This window comes from Calypte anna, chromosome 28 (genome assembly GCF_003957555.1).
Source record: "Calypte anna isolate BGI_N300 chromosome 28, bCalAnn1_v1.p, whole genome shotgun sequence".
Lineage (NCBI taxonomy): Eukaryota > Metazoa > Chordata > Aves > Apodiformes > Trochilidae > Calypte > Calypte anna.
This window is the reverse complement of record NC_044273.1, coordinates 934,234-954,142: the sequence shown is the minus strand read 5'-3', so window position 1 is coordinate 954,142 and position 19,909 is coordinate 934,234. Positions and strand designations below refer to the sequence as shown.

At 43.2% G+C, this 19,909-nt stretch overlaps 1 protein-coding gene across 6 annotated transcripts in view; it reads right to left on the bottom strand.

The window, feature by feature from the left end:
* DOT1L (DOT1 like histone lysine methyltransferase) overlaps positions 1 to 19,909 on the bottom strand; it is a 75,435-nt gene that overhangs the window by 10,594 nt on the left and 44,932 nt on the right. For 2 of the 6 annotated variants that reach the window (XM_030466529.1, XM_030466525.1), the window contains exons 11-27: positions 19,663 to 19,769; positions 18,632 to 18,673; positions 17,109 to 17,192; positions 16,127 to 16,361; positions 15,593 to 15,706; positions 14,065 to 14,156; positions 11,131 to 11,232; positions 10,415 to 10,552; positions 9,697 to 9,822; positions 8,400 to 8,881; positions 8,145 to 8,268; positions 7,212 to 7,358; positions 5,856 to 5,982; positions 4,044 to 4,657; positions 3,173 to 3,378; positions 2,409 to 2,473; positions 1,021 to 1,983 (exon numbers count right to left, since the gene is read on the bottom strand). In XM_030466529.1, the coding sequence (XP_030322389.1) occupies positions 1,021 to 1,983; positions 2,409 to 2,473; positions 3,173 to 3,378; positions 4,044 to 4,657; positions 5,856 to 5,982; positions 7,212 to 7,358; positions 8,145 to 8,268; positions 8,400 to 8,881; positions 9,697 to 9,822; positions 10,415 to 10,552; positions 11,131 to 11,232; positions 14,065 to 14,156; positions 15,593 to 15,706; positions 16,127 to 16,361; positions 17,109 to 17,192; positions 18,632 to 18,673; positions 19,663 to 19,769 (3,768 nt within the window). Of the gene's footprint in view, positions 1 to 35; positions 1,984 to 2,408; positions 2,474 to 3,172; positions 3,379 to 4,043; positions 4,658 to 5,855; positions 5,983 to 7,211; positions 7,359 to 8,144; positions 8,269 to 8,399; positions 8,882 to 9,696; positions 9,823 to 10,414; positions 10,553 to 11,130; positions 11,233 to 14,064; positions 14,157 to 15,592; positions 15,707 to 16,126; positions 16,362 to 17,108; positions 17,193 to 18,631; positions 18,674 to 19,662; positions 19,770 to 19,909 lie in introns of those variants that run through there. The other 4 variants (XR_003988640.1, XM_030466524.1, XM_030466526.1 and 1 more) reach the window with 4 other exon arrangements.

Genomic DNA, 19,909 nt, shown 5'->3' with positions numbered 1-19,909 from the left:
ATTATAATAGTTACAGCCCCATACAAAAATATGCAGCATGAGAAGGCAGCAAGCAATGAGAGATAATGGTGCAGGCCAGGAGGTACAAAAGATTTCACTTACCTTTCCTACTGCCAACCTCTAAATGCCACGAGGAAAAATGGTCAGACCCAAGAACTGTCAGTTCTATACCACACGGGTAGACTTTTGATGAGATTACGTGGTCTCTAGAGTTGTTTAATCTGAAGACTCAAACTGCTGCTCTTCCCTCCCCACCCTCCTGCTTCCCCACTTACAGGGCAGCAGAGGGGAGATTGTATTTCCAGCAAATCTACGTGCTGAGAGATGTGAGAGTTAGGATTTCCCGACATGGTGCCTGAATGATTATGGACAGGTAAGAAAAAACTGCCTTGGACATTTAGGTACGGCAGGTTCAGACTATCTTCTAGTCCTGCCAGCTTGTCTTCAGTTTGGGCCACAGAAGCCAAGCCTGTGCAGAATCCCAGAAGTGCAAGGTGCATATGGCATTGCCCTTCCTGGCAAAGAAATGCTCTTCGTGTCCATTCAAGAGCCAGAATGCTACGCAATTCCCAACACCATCTCCTCTGAAGAGGCACTGATGTGTTGTTCCTCCTGGATCATGCTAAATCCATTCAAGGCCTAACCTCAACCTTTACTCAAGTTGACAAGTTAGAGATCCTTAGCTTGGTACCACGACAAGTTAAATCTTTTACCTGCAGGCAGACCTAAGTTGGTTCCAACACAGCAACATCTGAACAAGCATACATTATGAAATCACAAAGTCTGGGTGTATTCTTTCATTAAGGTGATACAACAAGCTCATCTAGTAGACAAAGCTCATGGGATTTCAACTCTGGGGAACTGAACCCCATCCTAGCATTTCCGAGAGATAGAGGAGAGTGGTTATGTGGGACAGATCTGCTTCACATCCTGCAGAAGTGAAAGGGTTTCACCCCTGGAGAGGCAGTGTCAGACTTTCCTTTAGGCCCTGTCTTATACCAGAGAAAGAGTTCTGCCTACCTCCAACTGTTCCACCTGTAACCCCAGGAGAGAAGTTCCCCATAGTGTGAGAATTAGTCAGTCTGGTTGCAGCTGATGACACGTGGACCAGACTGGCAGCAGCTGGCATTGAATTAAATAAAGACTGCAATACTGAGGAATTTGTCACCGAGTTGAGGTTTGCTTGCAAAGTCATGGGGCCGAGGGGGAACTGTGATCCAGTGGTCAAAGTGTTTAGGAAAGGATGGTGTGTCTGAACAGAAGATGCTGGGTTGCCTGCTGAAGAAACAGCAGTAGAAAGGCTTTTCCCATTCAGAAGGCCACCAGATGAAACAGCAGCAGAAATGAAAAGGTTGTGGCCATTTTTAAACTCCACATCTCGGTCCCTTCCTTTGCCAACCTTCCCGTTATGCTGCAAAGAGTTTTTTTCAGAAGAACCCCCAGTACGAATGCTGATTTCACTCATCTCTTTGCCTTTGACCCCTGGTCGGTTTAAGTCTTCTCCTTTTGTGCTGCTGAGGCCCTCGAGTTGCCTCTTGTTCAAGAACGGATTCGTTTCCGATATCCCCACCTCTTTGCTTCGCTGCGACGGGAAACCCAGCGAGCAGTTGGAAGGTGCCAGGTCTGAAGCCTTGTGGGGAAGGGAAGCACCATCAGTAAAGCTGTGTAAACCCATCTCAGAGGACAGGCCTCCATTGTAGGTGAAACCATTAGTGGAGTTTGTACCAGGGCTGAGCCCCTCCGCCCCAGAGGAGGCCATAGTGATGCTTTTCCTCGCGTGTGCCGAGATCTTGGCGTCGATGTCCTCAGAGGATGGCCTGAAGGCAAACAGGGAATTCTGGCTCAGAGATGAAACTGACTGCAAAGGACTATCTGTAGTTTTGGTCAGGTTGATGTCAGATATTGGTGAAAAAGTAGATTTCCATTTACTGCTGTTCATGTTCTCGTTGCTTTGTGATTGTTTCCTCCCAGATAAACTGCCGCCTGGTTTGGGATAGAAATTTATAAATGTCAAAAATCTGCATTCACTGCTTGCTAGGAATATCTTCCAGCACCCACAACTTATCAGTCTCGACTATTTCTGATCCAAAGGCAGAAATAATTGTGAAGTCACCTAAAACTCTAAAAAAGTTTGAGAATGCTGATCTGGTTTTCCCTCAGCCTTTGTACTACAGATACATCCCCAAATCCTGAACGTGTGAAAAAACCCAGTTATATCTTTGGTGACCTATGACTACTGAACAAACTGACCCAAAATCTGTAGTTATCAGCCACCTATTTGATTTTACAAAGCCCTGGCAGAACTGCACTCTGCTCAGTCCACTGATGATTAACAACTGCAGCCTCTGGCAGACACCCACTCCCAAGTCCAACCCTTACAACAAGTTATCAACATTTCTCACACCTACCATTTTCAACAGTCTTCTGTGGAGATTTGCTTTCCAATGATATTGTTGCAATTTTCCTCTCAATTCTAGTGGGAAAATAAAAAGGTTATAGCATTTGTTGCAGACCTTTTGTTGCACATTTACCCTCATAACTATCTTCCTCATTTTCATGCCTTAGCAGTTGACTAGAATACAGAAAGCCAAGACAGCTGCATGTTACTTAAGAACTTAAAAGCATAATAAAATCCACCACAATCTTTAAGTAGAAGCTATTACTGAATTACTGCTCTTTGTCAAGACTAGTCCATATTGAGAAGACTTCATTACTTTCCTTTCACCATAAGAAGCAGGCTGCTGTTCACCTTTATAGTGATTGCTTTTGCAGCATCTTAAACCAGAAAAAAAATTGCTCCTCAGGAGCAGGCAGGGAGCCACAAGGGTGACAGGTACTCAGTTTTCACAGCAACACTTTAACAGTATGGGACAAGAGTAAAAAATTTTGTATCAGGATGAAACTGGGAGTGAGAGATTGTTAAAGATTAAAGGGCAATGTAGCAAAAAAAATCATTTCTACATTAGCTGTTTCAGAGGCCAGACAGCCAGCCTTGCAACCACAGCAACAGTAGGTTCCCAGCATCAAGTACAACTTCCAAAATACTTTCCTTATGCATAATTCCAGCCCTAAGGAGCTTAGCATAATGGAATCAGCCTCAAAGCAAAGAAACAAAGGCTTAAAACATCTTTCCAGTTTAGAGCACCTATAAAACCCCTGTCTGTGTATTCACCTGCTGCTATTGTGCTCATCTTCTGATCCCTGCTCTTCATCTGATGTCAGAGGAGAGTAATGAACACCATTGGTCTGAATGAGGGGCTTTTCCTTTTTCAGAACTGGGGGTTGGTCATTGTCCTGGTAAGGAACAGGAGAGTTCTTCAAGGAGTTTTCAGGAGAGGAAATGGCTGTTATTTCTAAAGGCTGGTTAATGTTATTGACCTGGGCAAGAAGGAAAGAAAGCAGTTACAGATAAGAGCATCCCTTTAGGAACAAGGCACCTTAAGGATATTAAAAGCAGTCTTAACCTGCTCAGGATATGCCAACAGTTGTTGGTTTAGCCCGGCCACTGTTACACTCCACCATCCTACATTGGAGGCTGGGATAAAAGCTTTACTGTAACTTGGAAAATACATACTTTTCATTTTTCAATTTCACATTTAAAGACAGAAATGCAGACACAGGGTAATCACAAGCTATCATTGTAGAATAACACGAACACTACTTATATAGCTGCCTTAATTATTCAAGAGTGCCATATGCTTCTGGCACTATAATGCTATTTAGTCAATCTTAGATTAAACTATTTTCAAAATATTTAAAATCAAACTAAAAGGAAGAGATTAGTTGTAATTTATAACGTTCTGACAGCAAAGAACTCTCCAAAGATGTTCTACCTATACAGGAACAGTCCACCAACTTTTCAATAATTCTCTCACCCTTCAGAGGGGTCATTTTTAGGAATTTTCTTTCTGCCAGTTTCAGTACCAGCCGTGTACCAGCCCTAGAGCATGCTAAAGACCCAAACAGTTGAAACTTATTTCTAATGCAAAGAGCTTTCCCTGCCAGGCCCTTCTCTTGCTAGAGCTCTTTATTTTTGCCCTTACCATGGAGTTGATATTGAGTGGTGAACCTGATGGTTGTGTAAAGAGTCCAGACACAGTAGGTAAGGATTTACGTTTCGGGGAGACCCCGGAGTTCCCGCTGAGGTTCCCGGTGGACGATCTCTTCCTCCGGCCTCGTTTCTTCCCATCCTGCACGTGTGCTTGGCCACAGTCCAGCCGAGTGCTCGTGGGCAGAGGACTGTGCTTGTTGGAAGGGGATTGTTTTACATGTCCTGTATTAGGAGAGATTGTAAAGATGATTCTTCTCTTGGTCTCGTTCTCAGGATCTGAAAACGCAGCCTCAGACTGAAGATCCCCCTTTGTTCCTTCGGCAAACATCTTCTGAGCATCTGCATATTGCAATACCCCTACCAGGCTCTGGGAGGTGCCATTTAACCTGGGGCTTGTTGAGTGCTGGTGAGCAGGGGAGTTTTGCCCAGAGTTCCTTGACTGCATCATTAGCAAAGGATGTTGTGGAGTGGAACTCCGAGACCCTACTGAGTTAAACAGACTCCCAGAGTCGTCCAGAGCTGCCTGATCAACACTATGGTTAAGATGGGCTGGGCTGTTTGTAAGATTTCCATTGACTGCCACGGAGCCAGAAGAGTAAGAAAAACCTGTTGAAAGGGAAAGTATACATCATTGCTCCTGCTGAGTGAGAGTTCACAGTGCTAGATTGCTGGGGTGGCTGGGAGTGGTTTCAGCTCTGCCTGGATGATCAGCCAGCAGCCAGGTTCTGCACAGGGTGCTGGGCAGCTGCTTTTACACAGAGAGGTTGAGAACGTGGCTCTGAGTGCTGAGAGCTTCAGTCTGGGGTTGGGGATTTTCAATACTCAGTTGCCAGCTCAGGGAAATTCATGTTATATCCTTACACTCTACCCGTTTTTTTTAAATGGAATTCAAGTGTAAGTTTCTTTTGAGCTATTCTGCTTTTTGAAATCAGGGCTCCTCTACTCTCAACTCCTTCCTATGGCCAAGGAAATAAAATGGTAAAATTCAATCCCTTTCCTTACCCAAAAAAGAAAGGACTGTGTCATCTATACAGCCCATCTTCTCAAAATGAAACAAAAGGCTGAGGCTTAGGGAGTGACAGGGGATCTTCAAAGAAACTGTGGCAGAAGAATACCACATGGGAGGAAGCTGGGAAAGGGAATTAAGCATTTGTCATGGTGTCTCCTAAATGAGCTTAATGCTCTAAGCATGACCTTGGCTCTGGGCTGCCTAAATGAGAGGGGTAGAAGGGAGCATGGTACTGTTTTACAACAAGGTGTTTTTCAAAATACTTAATCGGTTTTCTAGAAAACTGCAGCCAAGCCCTTCTTTGCAAAACAGATGCAAGACAACACAAGCCCCTCGAGGTGGCAAACACGAAGAACAAATGCACTCTTTGATGAGGGATCAGCTGTAGAACAGCTTCTGTATGCCAGAACCTGCTTTCCTGGTCCCAAGTATTTCCATGTCCTGAACAGTGGAAGGCCACAATTTCAACAGATGAGCAAGTTCAGAAGTAATGTCTGCACATAAAGGTATCCCTGCCCTCTCCCATCTGACATTTCTTCCTACTCAGACACTTGTGCCTTTACAAGTGCTCATGAGGCACCACTGGAATCTGCATCAAGAAATTAATCATCAGCTCATAGCACAGCTCTGCAACACTTTGCTGGTTTGTCACCTTGTAAAGGCAGGAAGCTTTTAATCCACAGAGAAGAATTTACAAATGAAATTATTTCTTTACACTGCAAGGTGCTGCAGTTCAGGTAAAGCATGTCAACCCAGTACTTTGTCAGAGCACCTGTGTGTAGATGAGGCTGTTACCTGAGGTAGCCAAAGCCAGTGGCTTGTTTCCAGCAGCATTGCTTATGCCATTATGAGAACTAGCACCAATCTGCTTTTCAAGTGTCGATGAGTCTCTACTCTGATGAACTGGGCTAGGTGTGCTTCTCTGGGGGGGGAGAGAAACAAGCATTTTAGTACAGGGAGTAGACTCCAAAAATCAATAGTTCAAACAAAATTCACATGCATTAGTAGATCTACCAAGAACAGTGGCTTTACTTCCTAAAATGGCCCAGATTTTTCTTGTTTTGAGAAAAACAGAGATCAGCATGTTATGGGACAAAAATAAATATGGTGATTAATTATACTGCACTAGTATCTAGCACACAACAGATACCATGCAGACAGAGGGAGAAAAGGCTCATTGTCCCAGAAAGTTTAGACTGAGGACAGCACTGCAGTCAGGGAATGAATGCCTCAGTCCACTGTTTCACAAGCAGCCAGAAAGGAAACAAATGGTTGTATCATGTCATGGCTCTGTTCTCTGGTGCACTGAGGGTATGACCAACAAGTGGTGTTTTCCTAAAGCAGACAAAACAATTGTGAAATGGTGGCCTGAATAAAGTGTTGAAGTGAGAGACACCATCCAGAGCATCCTCTCTGAGGACACAGCTAGGACCTGGGCAGACTGTAGTTTCCAAATATGGGATTGCAAGGCAGGCATTTGAGGATGGATTCTAAATTCACAGTTCTCATGTGAAAGCAGCAAATGCTTCTCAGTTCTGTACTGTAAAACTTCTGGGACAAACGTGTGAGAATCTGGGCCAAGCTTTTTTAAGCTCCTCTGCCAATGAGAGCAGAATGGTCTCATCAGGGTTTCAAAAAGAGAGGGCCCCAAAAGTTCTCTCGTTGCTCTCTGCTGCCACAGAGCAATCACTCACACATTAGGTATAGCCTCAAGGCACTATTCAAGTTCATCCTGCACATCTACAGGGTAAAGAGAGGCTACTCTGGGATGACCAAACTGACTCCAACTTCCTCTCCCTCCCAAGGTCATGGAAGAAGACAGGGGCTAAGAACAAACTGCACTTGATTCTCCGCTTTCACTGCCACAAACTCTGGGACTGCACCTTTTCCACCCAGCCAGATGTTTAAGACTAGGATCTCTTGAGTTATGTGCTTTACTTTTCTTCCTGGATAAAAAACCCCAGACCAACAGACAGGAGTGGAAAAATCTACAAAATAAAGAACCAAGAGGATGCATCCCAACAGCAGCCTCCCCCAAAGCATCAGACATTGGAGCTTAGCATCCCACTAAGGACTGTGGTGCACTGCACCCCATTACTGCCCAGTGTGATTTTAGTTAGGGATGGAAAGTGTTGACAATCCCTTACTCACCACCTTCTCAACACGGCTAGGTAGGACTACGCTGGCCAGAGGGATACTAACAGGGAGTTTATTGGGCTGCACTGTGCTGAGAGGAATACTGATAGGTAGGCTGGTGATAGTTTCTCCATTACTCACAGAGGTTCTCTCTCTCAAAACCTGTAAATGCAAGAGAGAAAAGAATGTTCTTAATTGTATGCTATTAATGAAAAGACCTTTTCAACTAATGGCAACCTGCTCAGTTATATTTTGTCACACACACCCTTTTTTTTTTTTTTTTTTTAAAGAATTACACAGTCAGAAGTGATGACTGTCTGCCTGCATGGAGCAGTTCTGTTAACAACACAAATTTACAGAGACAGCAATATCCAAAATATCCAACAGCGTAGTAATACATACATTAAAGCTACTGCTGGCCCCAAGCAGAAGGCAAAGGATGCCTTAGGCAAGCTCATTTTCTAGTGCTTTTGTTAGAGCTCTGTGAAAAGCACTCATCTGACAGCATTTGTAGCCTGAGGCCCTCTGTACACAGAAGAAGTGGCCAGAAATATTTCCATGGTAACCTCCTATCAGAGGGCACCCATTTGCTCTGAAAAGAGCACCAATATGGTTTAGAGCTGGATCAGTTATGAGGAGAGTTTTTTATTATTTTAATTATGAAACAATCTCCTTTTTAAGTCTGACTAGACACACACCAGATCAAAAAGAAGTCCTGCTGCATCACTGGCACAGTTCATATGCAAACCAGTAACTCAGAGGGAAGCACCTCTTTCACTAGCACAGTATTCTCTCCATCCAGCCAGCACCTTCTTGTTATTGTACCACAACTACTGTATTTTGTGTTATGTTTCTATGCCAAACTGACCACAGAAGGGACCATGCCTGCCTCCAACTTTTTCTTTTGTTCCACCAGGTGTGACATCTGAGCACTAGCACACCTCTTACCTTCTCGCCTGCAACTGGTAAGGCCGCTGGGGAAGAGGGCCGAGTTTCCTGAGGACTCAGCTTTATGCCATTTGCAATACCAGGGCTTGGATATGTAAGGCCATTCTCTTTGACATGGTCAGCTCTGGAACAGAGGTGGATGTTTGTTAGAACACAAGTGTATGCATTTTTCTATAATCCAAATGAATCACTACTATTAAAACCAAGTTATAACATTACCCCTCCTTTCCCATCCTAGGCAACGATCACTCTCACCTCTGGATCTCATTAGTTGTTGCTTTTCCATTGACTGCATGGTCTTGGTTCAAGTGCCTCCTAAGTGCTATTTTAGCTGGGGAAAACCTGGTATAATCAGGTAAGGACAAGCTTGTCATTTTGTCCGTCTTCAGTCTGCTGCTGTGGTTTGGGGTACAGGGAACTATTTCTTGGTCCAGGTGAGAGGTCGTGTACTGAGGGGTGTTCTGCTTGGAAGAGGGCCTGCTAAAAGTGTTATGAATTTCATAAGGAGTAGCATGGCCATTCATGGACAGTTCAGGGCTCATGCCATTCACGTGGGGCATAGGAAACTTGGAGCATTCAAGCTCCAGCTGGAACCTGCTGTGATCAGCCTCAGGATCACGGCTCAAATGGGTTTTATTGCGTAGCTGTACTGACAGTGACTCGTCCGACGGCGTGTACGATTTCAGCTGCAGGAGCTCCTGCTGTCTTTGACTTTTCTCAAGTTCCACAATGCTGATCTTTAAACGAAGAGAAGGGCAATGATTAAAAACCACACTTAACCATCCTACCACAGCGTGGAGCTTTGAATGTCTATGCCTCTAAGGAAAAGCGGACCTGTTCCTGGGAAAACGCAGAGCAATTGGTTCACAATTTGAGAAACAAATTTCAAGGCCTTGCTCCAAGCCTGACACCAAAAGGTGCAGAGAAGGGCAATGCTCAGAGACTCTTAGGAAGCACATTTCAGATCTTGAAAGCAAAGACAAAATATTTCCAACTTATAGAGTATGGAGTAGGTCAATACTGACAGTCATTGAGGGAAACAGTCACTCCATGTCAAGGCATGCACCAAAAAACTTCATTAGCTCTAGTGCTGAGAAATAAAATTCTTCAGTCACAGGAGTTTAACATCTTTTTCACTATGGCAAGAGACATTCTGTAGGAACTGATTCCTGAAGCAAGAAGTCTGAGCACATACAAGACATCATCATGAAGCCACATTTTATACAAACAAGCAAGACCCTTCTTTTCACCAGGTCATGCTTTTTAATTATATGATAAACAATGATTCCTTCTTCCACAGCTTTACCAAGGAATCACAGCATAGCATCTACTTCCTTTAAAAGTTAACTGTATCATCATTTTTTCAAGTTTACTAAAACTCTCTAATAAAAAGATTAATCTCCAGGGACACAGAGAGGGGGAAAGGGGAAGGAGGAAAGCCAGCTATCTAACTTATCCTTGAACATCATATTTAGTCAAATACCCCTTAACTGGCCTATTACCCAAGGGCTACCCCAAGGTAGTGACTCCAGATTGGTTACTTGCTCTTTACCTGCAACTCCAAGCAGTGCTTTTGTTTCTCAGATATCTGATTCTTCAGCGCCTGCTTCTCTTTCAGCAAGTTCTCCAGTGACAGTGTTGACCAATCCAGCTTCAGTTCTTCACACCGTGCCTTAAGCTGCAAAGACAAAGGATAAAGGGATCAAAAGATAAAGGATAAAGGGATCAAAAGACACCTTTCACCACTTCACACCACCCGCCCAAGCTGAAAAGCCATGCACCTTTTACTATGCTCAAGAAGCTTCTCAGCCCCTTGAAAACTCCTCTCAGCTGAAGCTAAATGCCACTAAAATGGTCCTGTGACCTCCATATCCTGTGACAGAAGACAGACTGGTTCTTTCTGAAAAGCAGCATTATCACTCAGCCTCCCTACCTACTTCCACATCCAGATTCACCCCCCTCACCTACCTGAACAGTTTGAGTAACCAACACAAGAGTTAGTGTTACCACAAAGCACCTGTACAAACTCCTGGCCAACAAGATCAAGAGTCAGCAGCAAGTGCACACAGAGGTACCAAGCTGTTCAGAGGACATAGCTGAGGCCAGAGCCAACTGCCACCCCAGCATTTTCCCCCAGCATTTTCCTCTGTGACAGAGATTTTCATTTGTTAATATACCCTGAGGGCAGAGGCAGCCCTTGGCTCATGACCTGTCCTCTTTAAATAAATAGGAGTATCACCCTGCTACTCATACACAAGCCTTGTACACACCAGCTGTAAGCTCTGGTTCCTGAGTTCACTGTTATCCTTCTCCAGCTGTTTTGTCTGTTCTTTCAGCTGCTGATTGTGAGCAGAGATTTCCTTCTGAGCCTGAATCAGGTCATTGTAGGTTAGAGCTTTAACTCCCAACTACAACATGAAGAGAATAAAGAGATCATTCAACAAGGTCTTGACACCCTAATTCCAGACAACTGTTACATTCAAAAGTGACACTGAGGAGACCCACAGAACTTGTGTGGCTCACAAGAAGTCCCCCAGCATTCTCCAAGGCATGTTGTCATTGCTAGGGGATAATGAGAGAGGATAAAAGCACCTCACTTGGAGCTGCTGCTCCAGAAATTCAGTTTAAAATCTGACATTCAGTTCCTGGGCAGCCAAAAGAACACTGGTTTTATAGAGAGCCACCACATTTCTTTCTGGGAACTTGCACTGGTAACACAGTTTGTTCAACCAGCAGGGGATGCATCCTGTACAGACATCCCATGTCTGTCACCCCCTCCCCTTGGATACAGAGTGGCACAAAATAATTTCAGCAACGAGGACAAAAAACCATAACCAGAGTGTGGTACAGATTCCACATTATTTAGCATGATCTGCTGCAAAACTGAGGCTGAAGACCTGAGACTTCTCTGGTCTTACTTATTTTTATCAGAAGTGTTTGCATTCAGATGACTAACGAGCTGCCACGTGCACCACACCAGGGTTACCTCATCAAGTTTTTGCTGAAAAAGACGTTTGATTTCCTCTTTCTGTGCCTGGCAGTGGGTGAATAACTGCTGTGCTGTCCCCAGTAGCTGAGCATTCTTTTCCTGGAAGAAGGAAGAGTGAGAAAATACATTTTTAGTGCCAGCTGCAGGCATGGTCCATCTTACTAAAGATGTTCACATCTAGTTCATAGAGAAAGTTGGGAGGGAATCTGAGCTTGGAGAGGAGATGTGTGAACTATTCCAGCTTTGTCTCAAACTGCTGTGAGCCTGTTAATGTTCAACATCAGGTGAAGTTAGGTAACCAGCAAAGAGCTTTTAAATAGCTTTTTTTCTGCTGTATGGTAAAATATGATCAGAACAGTCTTAAAAATTCATTTTTATTCTCCTAGCACACTGTAAAGAAATCGTAACGTTCACATCCTACACAAAAATGGAACTGCAAAAGATTATCTGTACGAAATCCGTTACTAAACAGGGAACAGAATATAAATCTCCAGAGTCCTAAATCAATTCTCCTGCACAGCAGTCACGGAAGGCATACAGTAAGGAAATTACACTGTGGGGGAGGCAGGAGGAAAGCCATAAATAAAAGCCAAACCACTTGTACTTCCAATGCCAAAATCACTGCAGTGGGCCACCCAAACCTTCCATTCACAGAACATTTCCTGCCCATAACATTCCTTAACTGGACACTTTCTTACTTATTTCATGGTCATGCACTATGTGAGCAGCAAACTATGGACAGAACTGGCTCCAGAAACTCATTTGTTCAGTTCCCAAGTGAAAGATCAGTGCAGCAGGAGCAGTGGCTCTGGAGGTGACACCTCCCTCCATCTTTAGCTGCTGAGGCCAAATGGGAATCGTGCAGAAACTGAGCCATCACTCTGGAAAAGTGGAAGATGAGGGGAGAAAGCATCTTGAGCTTCCAAGCAATCCATCCATGGAGTGAAGCAGCAGGGCTGGCACGTTTCACATGTGTGAGGAAACACAGGCCCTGGCGTGCAGCTCTGGCTGCAGCTCATGCCAAGGACTTGGGAAACCAAGTTGAGTCACTGCAATGCTAAACGTGCTGCCATAGGTGATGCTGAAAAAAATCAGCTCTGCTTTCAGCAACAGTCAGTTCATTCAGCCTCCAGGAGCAGCAGAGGTGCTGACAGCTCCATCTAAGGGTAATCTGGTGAACCAGCAGCTCACAGCATCTTGTTTGTTTTAAAATCCTATTACAGAAACCTTTTTCTTGTACTTAAAAAAAAAACAACAACAAAAAACCAAACAAACCCACGAGAAACATTTTCCTTAAAAACCCAGGAAGTTCTGCTTCTGTTTGTGAAGTTTAACTTGCCATGCTCTCAGTGTAACACTCCATTAAAAGTATTCTTATACTGAATTCCTCATTTTGATATCTTAAAGTATGAAACTGCTGTCAGACAACAACATGAAGTGATTACTCTTCCACACTCCCCATTTATACTTCCAGCATACAGCACAATACTTGCTGTACCATTTCTCATGCTATTTCCTGGGCAAGGAAACATTACTTTATGCTGACTTTCCTGACAAGTACAGGACAAGCAGAATAGCATGCTGAGGAAAAAGCTGTAAATTCAAAATGTTGTTTGCTGTGACAATGAAAGCAATCACAAAAAGAAAAAGGTTTGCATGAACACCACATCAGTGTCAACTGATTCTCAGTAATCAATGGGGTGGCACAAGTTAGGATCTCTTATCTGGAAAACCAGTTCCTGTTATGGAAACCCCATGAAACAATGCTCCAGCTTTATGCTGACACTTTCACAAAGGCCACATGAAGAAAGGAAAGCTTCCACAGCAGCTACCAAAAGCTGGAATTGGACAGAAGTTAAAGATTATTGTAGAGCTCTGTGAGGATGAATTGCTCCAAAGCAGCAGCAAGCACAGTCTCCCTCATCAGGACTAATTTATAAAACAATGCAATTCTTCACAATTGAGGTAAAGCAAGACAAGAAGAAAAGGTGCTTAGCCAGTAATCCTCCTCCCTCTGCTGGGGAGATGGCTCCATAGCAGAGAAAAATGCCACACAGAGCTGCAGGATCTCATCACCTTCCCATCAATTTCAACTCTACATTTACACTTTGCCCACCAGTGCAACCTGAATGAGTTTAGGTTATCAACACTAAGGATGGCTCATTGGGTTTCTCAAGTCAGTAAAGACAGTTCAAATTTCTTTAATCCCATACTTAAATTTGTTACAAGTCCAGTGGGCCATCCTGATGCTAGAGAACTCAATTCCTCTAGGCTTTGCTACAGTGGGAAAAGAACAGGATGTTAAAAATCAGGAAAATTCATCTCCAAGGAACTGGCATCTGTATGTTTTTCAAGACAGTCCTCATTCAAAGTTCCTACAAGCTTTATCACAATTTAACTATGGAAGAGCACCCTGACCAGCAGCTGAAAGGCTGTATCCAAGCAGGGAGGACCCTCAAAGTGGAAGGTGGGAATGTATTTGGGCTGAAGAGGTTGATCACCACCTCTTGCTCCTGTGACCCATGAGATGTTCAGAGAAGAAAAGCAGCTGCCAGTCCCAAACGGGAGAAAAGAAAAGGAAAACATCTTCCTGCATAGGTGGACACAGCTTTGTACCAAAGCAAAGGCAAAAAACATACACACTGCAGTAAGACTTTAGCAGGTGGAGGGGAACCAGAGGGAAGAGGGGGGTGCAGCTCTCCCAGTTTGCAGATGGGAAATTTAAGCACACAAAGATTGACCAAGTTACCAATAAAATCCCCAGGTCCAGTCATTCAGCCTGGGAATTACTCTGCTAGAGCCTTTACAACTGGCCTGGTGCAGTGCTGGTGTTAAGTGTACACAGCTCCCATCTTCAGCTTTTTTCCCCTCGCATGGAAGGTATTTGGGAGTCTGGCAATTTGGGTTAGAAATGTTAAAAATGAGACTTACCTTTTCTTGCTCCAGTAACTGTTGCAGACTTGCCTTGTACTGAGGAGTTTTCATGTATGCCATGAACTGCATGTACTGGATCTTAAAGGAGTCTGCAAAATAAATAAGGAGATGAGTGAGAGAAGTGAGAGAAGGTGCAATGCTCCTATTTACCCCTATTTGCTCCCTTGGCACCTCTCCCCACTTTGCTCCCTCTTGCATTTTAGTTGGACTGTAAGTCAAAGCAAGCAATTAATGATCAATTTAGAGCAGGCTGAAAATCCCTCTTCTGATGGCAACTGAACTCTTAGATCCATTAGTACATAATAGGTACCCCAGAGGAAGTCATAACAAACACAGAGGAAGATGATGGGTGCTAATGGTGTGTTTGCATGATGAAAGAAAAGCTGAACAGCTTTTAATGCACTGTAAATAGAAACAGCACAAGAGATGAGCTGAAGCAGCCACAACCAGCCCTGAGCTCTCTTCTCCCAGCCTCTCAAGACCATTCTTGCTGTACTTCTGCCTCCAGACAGACAGATGACAAGCTCTACACCCATTTACTCTACCCTCCAAGGAGCACTTACTTGTCCCTGTCCCTCCATCTCCAGCCTATTACACAATGAACTTTCCTTCTTCCCCAGCCCTCACCACTGGGGCCTTTTCACCAGAAAAGAAGCACATGATTAAATCCAGTCTGCTGCAATCACAGACAGCCAAAACATGCAACAGAGGGTACACAGATTGTTGCAGCAAGATTTACTCCAGACAAGCATCCTTGCTCTTCCCTTGCTCTTTTCTCCTTGCTCTTCCCTGCCCTGCTGACATGGAACATCCTTCTAACTCACTCTTTTTTTTTTTTTTATCTACAGTAAGAAATCAATCATAACTATAAGACACCAAGAGAGCAGGAGCTGAGGACATCACAGATGCCCTTGGTCTCTACATAGACAGGAACATTACATCAGATTCCCACATGATTCTGGACTTGCTCATTCCTAAAGGCCAGAAAGAGATGGGAGGGACAGGGAGAAGGAACAAAACCAGAAAAACCACCCTCAGAGTTCTTCCTTAAATAATTTCTTAAATGTGGAGCATATTCTGCAATCATACTACTTTTGTTATCTCTAAAACTCAGACAGCATCTCATTCACTTTGCTCTATGTTTTGCAGAGAAAACAGAGAGGTCTTCTCCAAGTTTTATCACTTAAGAATAGCAGAATGGTTTCATTTAAAATAAAAGTTATTTCTGACTAGCCATTTCAATTTGAAGTTATTTTGGGTTCTTGCTAAACCCAAGTTTATTTCCTTTTGTGCCAAATGAGAGCTGAAACTGTCAAAAAACAAATGCAGACCAGGACAACTTTGGCAGCAAGCAAGACCTTGTGGTAGTGCCAACTGTACTGGGGCAGGCAGGGCAGATGGGGTAGAAGTTATCCATCTCTCCTCTTTGTACTGCTCTCTAGAGTGGTTGTCTCCAGTAGCCCTTTGATTTACCACATCATCAGAAAGCTGAAAGCAGAGGTTGCCCATGCCACCAGGGTCTTACCTAGCAGCTTCTGTAGTGCAGGTGGAGTAGGTGTCACCAGGAGCTGGTTAGATGAATGCCGTTGCACTTTAGGAGGTAGTTGGTAATATGGACTATGAGGTGACTTGTATGCATCTGAGAGAAACAAAGATAACCTGTCAGTTGATCTAAGTCAGGGGTTTTGGCTTTCAGGACAGCAGAAAGCATGTCCTTTACAATGTGAGATACAAGAACTCAGGTGGATCAACACACTGCAATAAACTGGTTAGAAGGACATCTGCAATTTATCCTTAAAGCAGCAGAGCCAAGATACCAGCCACAGCTCAGCTTCTGCCCAAGTACCTACAGATTTAATCACCATCTTCTCACAGAGGCTCTAGACCCACGCTCCAAGGAGAGCTTTGGTTTATGCCAAGGGAGAGGTTATGACACCAAACCAAACTCCACTGAGCAGAAAAGGAAGAACAACCTCCAAGCATATATTCAGAGCCTCAGATACTTCTCTAGGCTCATGTGGCAGGGGGAGGCTTCTTCCACTGCCAGCTTTGAACTCACCCTGAGGAGAGGATGAAGATGTCTGTGACACAGTTTGGGCATGCAGAAGTTCTAGTGCAGTTTGGTTCTTCTTGGTCTTGCGCTCTGTGTTTGCAGTGTTCATTTTCTTGGGCCGTCCTCGTTTCCTGCCTGCCATTTTCCTTCCTTTTTTACTCAGCTTTTTCTTCCGTGCTTTGGAGGGAGATGGCTTTTTAACAGAATTTGCCCCAGCCTTTTCTTCTTCAGCACCAGAATCCTGTGATATTGTTAAAAGCCAAAAGCTCCTTTGTTATTTCTACCTACATTTGCAGCATCCCTTTTAAGCAAGCATTAATAACTTTGTTTAATAAGTTTATGAAAGGAAACCAATGCATTGTAGTTAAATAACTTGCTAGTGAAATAAAGCTGCTGGGGATAAGAGCTGTCCCCAGCATCCAAGAAGCTGTGCTTATTCTCTTCTGGATTTACTTATTACCAAAAAGGAAATCTGTAACTTGCCTAAGAAAAGCTGATTATTCAACTCTGTATTGACTATGTTCTTCAACTGAATATCATTAAAAAGTCAAAGTACATTCAACACTTCCTATTTTTGTGCACAAACAGTCACTGCCTTTCCAACACTATTATGCAACTGATTGGAAAGGAGATGAGTCTTTGCAAAAGAGACTGAGCACACTTTGAACTCCACTCAATGGGTTATGACCCAGGGAGGGCTCTGCAAGCTGATGCTGAAGCTGAGGGAGGGTGGCCAACCAACTAACTATTCTATTCCTCTTACAACACCTTTTTTTTTTTTTCACCCAGAATTAGTGGTGCAGTTCTCAATTGCAGCTCTTATTAAACCACTCCCTCATTTTTGTCCCCAGCAACAGCTATCCCAGTTGCCATGTTCAGAACACAGTCAGTCTTCTCACAGAATCGTCAGGTCTTTCCTGACACAGATTATGAATATGCACAGCTAATGAGAAAACACATTTTCTTGATGAAAATGCAGCACATTCACCTTGTTTTCTTGAACCTTGGTTGGAGTAGTTGTGTTGCTCTTGTTTTCTCTTTGCTGACGACGTCTAGCTGCCTCTTGTTCCTCCTGGAGAAACAATTTCATAGACTCATTATTTGGCCATATATTTCTCACTTTTTAACACTAAGGTGGGATGTGTTTCCCATCTTAGTCTTCTCCAAGAGCTATGTGCAAGTGCTCTTATCACACAATGCCTAATTTAATAACAAACCCTTTTGTTATCAGCAAGGGGGAAAAAAAATTCACCCTGCTCCAGGCAACACAGTGGGAGAAGGAAGGCAAGAACCCATCATCCTTTTACACTGCATTACCTACTATAATGGGTTTCAAATATGCAGCCACAGGGGAAAGGAGATCAAGCTCCAACCTCCTCCTTTATTCTGTCCCTCCCAACTCCACCCTCCAGATCACAGACTGGTGTTACAGGTTTAAGATTTTTCTGATTTTTTTTTTTAATAATTAAATATTTCACTAGCTTTACCTATGCCTTCAACATCTCGTGTGTTGCTACATTACTTTAAAAAAATCTTACAAGACTTGAAATGGCAAAGCCATTAATCATCATCTAATTCAACTTTAGCCAAGTCTGCAGAGGACAAAAAAAAAAAAGAAAGAAACTTGGCAGTAAGGACAGGAAATGTCACCAAAAAAACTCACTCAAAGCCTTAAAGCGTTTCTTGTACCTGCCAGGTGAGGTTTAATTTGCATAAGAGTTCTGGCAATTCCAACCCCTCTGTAATTTAAGCAAGTTATCAACTAAATCCTCTGAGTGGCAGATTTAAACAGCCTCACCATTAAAAGCAGAGAAGTCTGAAAGTACATGGATGCCACCCTGGATGTTTCTTTTGGCTCTGAGAAGTCTTTTTTTCTCCCCAGTTGAAATTCAGCAGTCTGAAAAAGCCCAGTCTCCAAGCTGCCATCAGTCTGGTTTCAACGCTTACTAAATGAATCTCTCTGCAGATCAACATTCACCTCAAGTTTTAATTTAAGTGGCCTCCCTTCATTCTCTGACTGGGAATATCAGCCCCACTGGTAGTTTCAGACTAATCCAGCCCAGCCCCATCTCAAAAATCCTCTGGCATTTTAATTCCACATTTGAGAGCCCAGCCTGCAGCAACTGACAACACATTTCATGTCCCAAATAGCACATCCCAAAGGTACCATCTCAGAGCACTCCTCATGAACACTGGGACAGATTCAAATGATCATTTCTCCTTTAACCTCAGTTCTTTAATGGGCAAATAGCTTCTTACAGCCCTGCAATGCAAGAGGAAAGCATCTCTGGCTGCCCCATTAGTTCTCTATTAGAAAGCTCTTGAACATGATTGCATTAGTGCTTGATAGCATGTGATGCTTCCCTTCTATTCAGCTCCACACCCACATTCCTTGCTTATCAAGAAAATTGTATTTCCTATCCATTCTGTACATCTTTAATAAGTGACTGCATTCCTCATCCTGACTCCTCCATTATTTTGAGTTTTCTACAGAAAATTACTTAAACTTACCCTGAGTTTTGGATTTTTGAGACTAGAAAAATAGTTTTCAAGCTGCAAATAGAAAAACAAGATAGTCATTTTCAAAGTCATGACAGATGAATACATAAGAACACAACAATGGCTTGAGACAAATGCAGAACTGCAGAAATTCTGTTTTTCTTCTGATAAGCTACATCAAGAAGCCACTGACATTCATACATCTTTAATAACACAAACATGTTGTGTAGCAGGACATAATCCAAACCTCAACAAGGTTTTATCATCTTCACCACTGCCTCTCCTTGTTTTAAAGCTTTGTGCCAGATATCTCCACTCAGCAGAAAGTTGTTTTCAATGCAGCTACTTCCTACTTGTACCCCACTAAAATATTTATCTGCTCTCTAGCATATTCTTTAACAAAAGCATCATTAGACTACAGCAGACTTAGAAAAACAGCCTTACAGTCATCTTGCAAAAAAACCCAGTGTGAGAATAATTTCTCCACAACAGTGTGCATTTCTACAGGGTTGTTTCTATTTTCATTAATATAAAAAAAAAAAAACAGTGAATGCATCAGCATTGTTAATGGAGCTTTGGCTGGTTCTCCAGCAACTGAAAGTTAACTAAAATTGAGACTTACTGCTTGAATATGATAGAACGAAAATGGTCTGTACACCACAAAGGAAACTGAGGAACTGAAGACCCAACAGAGTCTTTACTCAGTGGGGGAACAAAAGACCACCATTCTGCATAGTTGCATATTCTGAAGCATAAGAAGGAATTATAGGGCTAAATCTATGTCCCTTCAACAAATTAACAGACTATTTAGTACTGTCCATACTGACATTGTTTCTCTAACATCCTGCACTGAAGCAGCCAGGGGCTAAGCCATGCATCCAGCTCAACCCAACAGGTAACTAAGGAAGAGCACCTATCCCAGGCAGCTGTAAATACACACAAGAACACAAATACTCCTCCCCTAAGCACGGCCCTGAGGTTGGCATGTTGATTCCTGAGCAGGTAAAGCAGTCAGAGATGTATTAGCTCACATTTATACTCACTATGGTTCGGTCAATAGTATGCAGGTAGTAAGAAACTGGTTTCCCGGTCCATGACACAGACCCTTTCAGTGGTGATAGCTCCACAACTCTCATAATAGTGCCAATATCTAAAGGAACAAAGTCAAGTTAGGGAAGCAAAGTTTGCTAAGTTTCTTAGTTGTACCCAGCTGTGCAACAGGAAAGACATATTCAAGACAAAAATACAGGTTTTGCTCTTGGATAGTGATGTCCTTGAAGAAAGTGAGTT